We start from the raw sequence: 6883 nt of genomic DNA, 5'->3' as shown, positions 1-6883 counted from the left end.
TCTCAACTCCCAAGGATAAACCGAACGCATCACTGCACTCAGCTAAAACTGGATGTACAGAAAACAGCAGGGTTGGTGGAGGTGGTGCTGTAATAATCCTGTTGACTTTGACCAAAAACACGCCGCAGCCATTTTATTAAAACCTCATAAAAGTGTCACAACTATGAAAACGGGGCACAATTTATCCACTTAAAGATGTGCCGCTTCCCTTCATTCAGGTTACTGAATGGAGGTGAGTTGCGGACGTTATGCTCCCGACCAAGCGACGAAGAAGAGCAACTTCCGCTTTCGTCGTGAGACAGGAAGTAAACAAAGCAGATAAGCTGCAAGGAGGGAAGGAGGAGCGGAGAAGTAAGAGCTGCTGAAGTAAAATAAAAATGTAAAATGTTACGTTAAAATAACAAAACCCTTTGGTTTTAAAAGCGCTATAAACATTTGTGCATTTATAAGATGACATAAAAAATGTATTTACGTTTTATCAAAGTCCGACAAATGTGGTAACTGGTCGAAACTATGTTAGCCAAATTGTTTTTATAGACGCAACTTGTCCGGGGAAACCTTACTAATATCGGCTAAAGCAATTACCAATCTGCTTACTGCTAATGTAACATTTATTTGGTAACTAGAGTTTTGAAGGTTAATGTTATTAAAATAAAATAAGATGTGGGGTTGTCTTGTTGTTTTCGGTGCAGCTGAGCCCTGATCTCTTATCACGATGACAGCGAAGAGGCTGGACAGCTTGGAGGTGGGCTGTGAGTGGGCCTCCTGCAGCTTCAGGGGCCACAGCATGGAGGAGCTGAGCGACCACATGTCTGTGCATCTGAGGGATTATCTGGGAGATAAGGATGCCCTGGAGGAGCTTGGTAGGTTTGGAGAAAAACACGTCAAAAACCTCTAGCTCAGAAGACAAAGTTTAGGAAATGATTGTGTGTTATTGTTTGAGGTCATCTTGAGTGACTGCTCTTTGAGCTTCTGGAGGCAAGAACTGCATCTAAATAAATAAGAATGTCATCAAAAAGTTCATTTATTTTACTTTTTTTCAACAACAAAAAAGTGTGGAAACATTAAATCCTGTTGTGTTTGCGTGTAATGTGTAATCTATGTGCATTCTGAGCAGGTGTCGCTCCAAAATTTTATTATGGCAACACATAATGACAAGAAGGATTCTTTAAAAACAGAAACATATATATGTTCTGTAAACACAGAGGAGATACAGAGTCTCTCACTTTTAAATATCGTAAAAAAAAAGTTACTAAATATATGGATTATCTTTCCTTTCTAAATAAAAAAGGAAAATGCTGATGTTCTTCAGGGAAGTCAGGATTGTTAACCAAAACGTAAAATATTTCCTGACCTTGAGTTTAGTTGTGTCACCCATGTTCTGGCACTATTGTAATTACCATTTACTGAGATCCAAATCTATTTTCATTTGTTTTTTCCAGGTTAACATTCCTGTTTTTAAACCACTTAATGTTTAATACAATTTCTAGATAACTAAAATAAGAACATGTTTCAAAATTATTTTGAATAAACTGCGAGACCCTGTACAAAAGGTATTAAGAATAGATCTCAGTATCTTTTTAATTAGTAAGATATTAATAGTGGAATCCCATAATGATCCTTCCCAGGGGTTGTACTGATGCTGCGTTTTTAGTTGATGGCCTCTCTTTTTATTTCAGATGAGTTCGCCTGCCTGTGGAACGGATGTGACTTCCTTTCCATGGGCAGCCCTACGGAGCTGGAGGTCCATGCATATTTCCACAACTACCACGGTAAACTCAAGGTCATCGGATCACAGCTGCTGAAGTCTCGTCCCGACCTCCCCAACTGCAACCAGGGCGTGCACAGCCTTAATCTGGTGCCAGAGGGCTCGGAGGGATACGTTTGCCAGTGGGAGCATTGTGATGTGCGTGTTTTTAGTTGAACTCGCTGGTTGTGCAATGATTGATTGTTGTGGTGAGTACCTGTTTCTGTTTGTATTTGTTGCAGAGCACATTTAACAACCCAGAGTGGTTCTACCGCCATGTGGACAATCACGTAGAAAGTGCCGAGCAGCAGTCTCTTTCCCAACAGCAGGCGCTCTTCTGCAGCTGGGCAGGTATGAGCAAGTTTTCACCGATTTGTGTTACCGTCGTTGCTCCCGCTTGACGTTGCTTCGGCCTTCTGTCTCAGGGTGCGACGCCTTCTTCAAGATCAGGTACCGACTGAGGGAGCACATGCGGAGCCACACTCAGGAGCGACTCGTGGCCTGTCCCACGTGCGGCAGCATGTTCTCTAGCAACACAAAGCTGTTCGACCACCTCCAGAGGCAGGCGGAGCCCATAGGTGGGATAGACAATTTGGATTGGTTAGGACTGAAATGTTTTACGGCTACCAAGTGTTTGCTGATGTGTTTGTAAATTCTAATTGAATCAGAGTCCCTGGTGTGTGAACATTGTGGCAAAGCTTTTCCCAGCGAGAGGCTCCTGAGGGATCACATTCGCCAGCATGGTAAAAACAGCCCTCGGTTTATTACAAAAAAAAGTTACTTTCTGCTTTTTGTGAGCTGAATTACACGTTAAATGTTGTCCCACTAAGATGTTTACATTCAGAAATTTTGGTATTCAGCTAGTTAAATTACTTCAGAGCATCATTGTCCTTGATGATTATATAATATCTGTCTAAAATGTGTTTGCGTGCAGTAAATTTTCCATTTGGGTGTTCTTCATAAAAGCTTCTGTCTGCTGCTTTCAGTGAATCAGGTCAAGTGTCCCTTCTGTGATATGACATGCACCACGTTAGCAGCTCTGAAGATCCACATCAGGTTTCGCCACTGTGACGAGCGGCCCTTTCCGTGCGACTTCTGCGACAAAAGGTAGACGTTTAAAATGATTATTGGTAGCTGTTGTGGAAACACAACCCATTTTAGACTTGAAGTTTTCTCTGATGGCATTTAAGCTGCAGTAGGGCTGCACAAGTGATATAATTTATCAGTAGGTTTAGCTTTTTACTCCAATAAAATGACTAACACAATTATGACACTTTCCATTGTCTTATTTTGTATCCGTTAGCGACCGATGAACACTTTAAAAGGCTAAACTCATAAGCACAGTGAGGTGGTGTTTTAAAAACGCAGTGCATGTGAATTTCGTTGAAAGAGGAGATTAAGAGTGGCAGCAGTTGCCTTTAGTGAAGTAAAATAGTTAATTTATGTGTACCGTAATTATTGTAGATTCTTAGACAGACATGGATTAAAGACATGATGGTGTGAGGTTTGCCACTCGGTGGTGTCAGCACCACCCTGCAACAAGAATCTGTGCAACCACCTGTAATTAAGCAAAAACTAGCAAATTATACAGAAACTAACTGGATATTATGGAGCATCTTTTGACCGAATTTAGATAGGTTTAAAGGATCTTTCAGTAGCTTAGTGCACTAAAAACAAATTTGTTTGGTCAACTTGAACCCGGGATGGCCGCATTGAGGACTGAGAGCTTTTTCGCATCCCCTGGTTTCTTCTTGGTGCTCTCTGATCTTCTGTCCTGCTCCCTCCATGGGGTTTCTGTAGTATTTAGGTCTGGGGCTGATTTTTGTGCCTGTTGAATCATTCACTGTTGACTTGGACATAGGATTTAGATTATTATCCCGCTGAAAGATTTAGGGACAACCATTTTTCAGGGTTTTTTTTATTATTATTTTGTTTTATTTACAAAATGTCTTTTTGTTTGGGGTCTGAATGATCTAATGCAATTTGCCTCCATGCTGCAGCTAATAGGCTCATGGCAATGATGCAGTTTGAGAAAGCCTGGATGTGTGGATGTGTTGGTTCAGGTGTTTTACAGTTCTGGTTAAGTATGATGATAAACCCAACCACCCATCTAACTACCTAGCTAGTTAATGCTAGATATTGCCAACAAAAAAAAAAAAGTGTAGGCACTCCCTTGCGTGCTATTGCCTGTTTTTTGTTTTTGTAATTTGTTTAAAAAGGAGGATAGTGATTTGAATTTGGCGATAAAATTATACAAATTTCTGTAATAATAAGCATAAACTATTATTTCAGTATCCCTTTCTGCTAAAATGTTCTGTATTCATTCATTACTTCTTAACCCTTTGTACTAAAATGCCTCCTGTTCATTTAGTTTTAGTGCTCACTGGAGGCGTCGCTTGTTGAAACAGATCAGTTTAAAAACCAATTCAGGCTAATCTTTTAGCTGTATTAAAGTGAATCAAATTGTTGATTTTTTTTTTCTTCCAAATGACAGGTTTAAAAACCAACGTGATCTCCAGAAGCACACAGACGTTCACAATGAGGGCACCGTGTATCACTGCACAGTGGAGGGGTGTGAATATTCCTGTTACACACTTCAGACCATGAACCACCACTTCAAGAGAGTCCATGAGGTTTGTCAGCTGTGGACGTGCTGGAATGCAGATGCATTTTTGAAAGATATTTTATTGAAATGACTTGTTTTTGACCGACAGGCCGGGGGGATGTCCAAGTATAAATGTCACATCTGTGAGAAGGTCTTCTCCTGGTGTTACACCCTGACGCTTCACCTCCGTAAGAAGCACGAACTGAAGTGGCCCTCTGGACACTCACGCTTCAGGTAAACAACAATTGCCTGAATTTGTCTTTAATTTCTACTGCCCCTTGCAAACTTATTCACACTCCTTTTAATTATTTTACATGTTACATTACACAACCCAAAATGTTATTTATTTATTTAGATTTCATATAGGGCGGCACAAAGTAGTCTTATGATTGCAAAGAAGAAAATTTAAATCCGTGATTAGAAAATAAAACCCTGAAATGTGTGGTTTACATGTGCATTAAGTCCTGTTCACTCTGATACCCCTAAATAAAATCCAATGTATTTAGTTTCATTCATTTCCCCGTCAACTCTGACCAGCTTCCTTATTCTTGTTGAGGAAAATCATGGCCGCCGCATGATGCTGCCTCCACCATGTTTTATCATAGGGAACGGGTGTTCAGAACATTGTCCAGTGTTACCGTATTTTTCAAACTATAAGTCGTTTCGGAATATAAGTCGCATCAGTCAAAAAATGTGACATAAAAGCAAAAAATATATATATACGTTGCATTTATTTCACACAATCCAAGACTAAAAACTGACATTTAATCTAGTATGGCAACCTGGGAGGTTGAATGGGGTAAATTAGCATAACAAGCCATCGACCCGGAAAGTTCTCGGCGGCGCATTTCAGCCTACCGGCCCGTTACGTTGACGCTTGTCAACAGCTATTAGACTGTGAGCATAGCGGTGCTATGTGCTAATGGATATTAGAGAGAGCAACATAAAGCTCATGTGCATCAGCAAAGTTGTAACCCGCCCGGACAACAGACCTGTAAGCTAGCGCTAGCTGTTATTAGCTTCACGGACAGCCCAATAACAGGGTTCTGACGTGGTCTGGGCACTTTGAGCTGCAACACGCAATGCTCCGCTGCGTGAATGCAGACTGAAGCAGGAAAACAACATACAAACATGTGTTCAGTCTTTGTTGTAATTTTTCAATAAATTTTTAAGTGGTACAAGAGCAGCACATAGTTTTCACAAGCCTAGAGCGCCCTCTTCTGGCTATAGATGGTAATGTTTACTACTTGGTTCATGTTGGTCTGTATGATTTACCATTTTAAACTGATATATAAGTCACACATGACTATAAGTCGCAGGATCGGCCAAACTATGAAAAAAAAGTATGACTTATAGTCTGAAAAATACGGTAGTTTTCTGCCCTAATAATTTTGAAAACCATTTATGATTATCCTTCCACTTAAAATTTGATTCACCATTTTGTTTTGGTCGCTCTGATAAAATCGTAATAAAAGCTCTTGAAGTTATGACAGGCTATGCAAGGTGGCTTGGGCTTTAAATGTAAACGTGTGGCGTTTGTTAATGCTTAATAGCTGCCCCTGTGCAAATAAGCTAATAAATAACATAAAGGGTCAGCTCCCTCGCTAAAACTGTCCTGTATGATTTGCACACAGATACAGAAAGGATGTCGATGGCTTCCTGAAAGTAAACATGGTGCGCTTCGAGACCGTCGAGGTGACGAAGGAGATCATGAAGAACATGGCCAAGAAGCCGCGGAACCTCCGGCAAAGTCAGAGATCCACCGGCGTGAAGAAGAGGGCCGCCGCGGCCCCGGAGAGCAGCCGGAGCTCCCCCGCTGGTTCCTCGTCGCCCTCCTCCAGCTCCTCTTCCTCGTGCTCCTCAGACCTCTCTGGAGGGGAGGAAGCCTCCTCCCAGCACAGCCCCAGAGGGGGGGACGACTCTCCCATCTACTGCATGATGACTACGATTCCTCACATTGAGGACGAGCCTGGAGGGGCGTCGGAGGACGGCTGCGACGGCGGCGGCACTTCCGGTGCCGTCCAGGCTCTGACGGAGGTGGCCAGGGGTCTCGGGATGGACGTGGTTTGATCGCTCAGACACGAGCTGAGACTTGCAGCTGTCAGCAGAAACATCACTGGACCAGTAGTTTTATTTTTTTTAGCAGAAGCCTCCTGCACCGTGCGCTTGTTGCCCCGAAGTGATCCCTGGATTTAAAAACTACTTTTAGTTGAGATTTTTCAGTGAGCTTTTATGGACAAAGCTGAAAAAATGCACCGCTATAGTTAAGCGGCTCTGGAAAAGACAGGATTGCTTCTTTTTATTTTGATATTTACTCATGTAAAGATTTTATTTTTAATATGGCAAAATAATGTTCATTATTAGTCTTTTTAATTTTAAATATATTTAAAGAAATGTAAGTCTTTTTTGTTTTTTTTGCACGCTGAAGTTTTTAACTATTGGATACGTTTTACATCCAATCTGAGATGATCAGATTCCAACATTTAGTAAATACAGTAAATATATCTTTGGGATGTTAATCTATTTTACAT

General features: G+C 41.3%; 1 protein-coding gene across 3 annotated transcripts; it reads left to right on the top strand.

Moving 5' to 3' along the window:
• Positions 1-235: 235 nt before the first annotated feature.
• On the top strand, positions 236-6715 carry zgc:112083 (uncharacterized protein LOC550461 homolog). 3 transcript variants are annotated; one of them, XM_012882006.3, is made up of 10 exons: positions 236-351; positions 693-863; positions 1680-1906; positions 1990-2098; positions 2173-2325; positions 2416-2490; positions 2734-2854; positions 4242-4380; positions 4462-4586; positions 5987-6715. In XM_012882006.3, the coding sequence occupies exons 2-10, from the start codon at positions 716-718 to the stop codon at positions 6420-6422; spliced, it is 1533 nt and encodes a 510-aa protein (XP_012737460.2). In that variant the 5' UTR covers positions 236-351; positions 693-715; the 3' UTR covers positions 6423-6715. The 3 variants fall into 3 exon arrangements, with proteins under 3 accessions (XP_012737460.2, XP_012737461.2, XP_021164031.2); XM_012882007.3 differs by having other exon boundaries at positions 300-379; XM_021308356.2 differs by having other exon boundaries at positions 312-366.
• The last annotated feature ends 168 nt before the right edge of the window (positions 6716-6883 follow it).

Source organism: Fundulus heteroclitus, chromosome 18 (genome assembly GCF_011125445.2).
Source record: "Fundulus heteroclitus isolate FHET01 chromosome 18, MU-UCD_Fhet_4.1, whole genome shotgun sequence".
Lineage (NCBI taxonomy): Eukaryota > Metazoa > Chordata > Actinopteri > Cyprinodontiformes > Fundulidae > Fundulus > Fundulus heteroclitus.
This window is presented reverse-complemented; position numbering and strand designations above follow the sequence as displayed.

Excerpts from the sequence above, each read along its gene's own strand:
- zgc:112083 (XM_012882006.3), top strand. The coding sequence starts at position 716 with ATGACAGCGAAGAGGCTGGACAGCTTGGAGGTGGGCTGTGAGTGGGCC. Across the intron at positions 2,855-4,241 it reads TGCGACTTCTGCGACAAAAG|GTTTAAAAACCAACGTGATC; the intron begins GTAGACGTTTAA and ends TCCAAATGACAG. Across the intron at positions 4,587-5,986 it reads TCTGGACACTCACGCTTCAG|ATACAGAAAGGATGTCGATG; the intron begins GTAAACAACAAT and ends ATTTGCACACAG.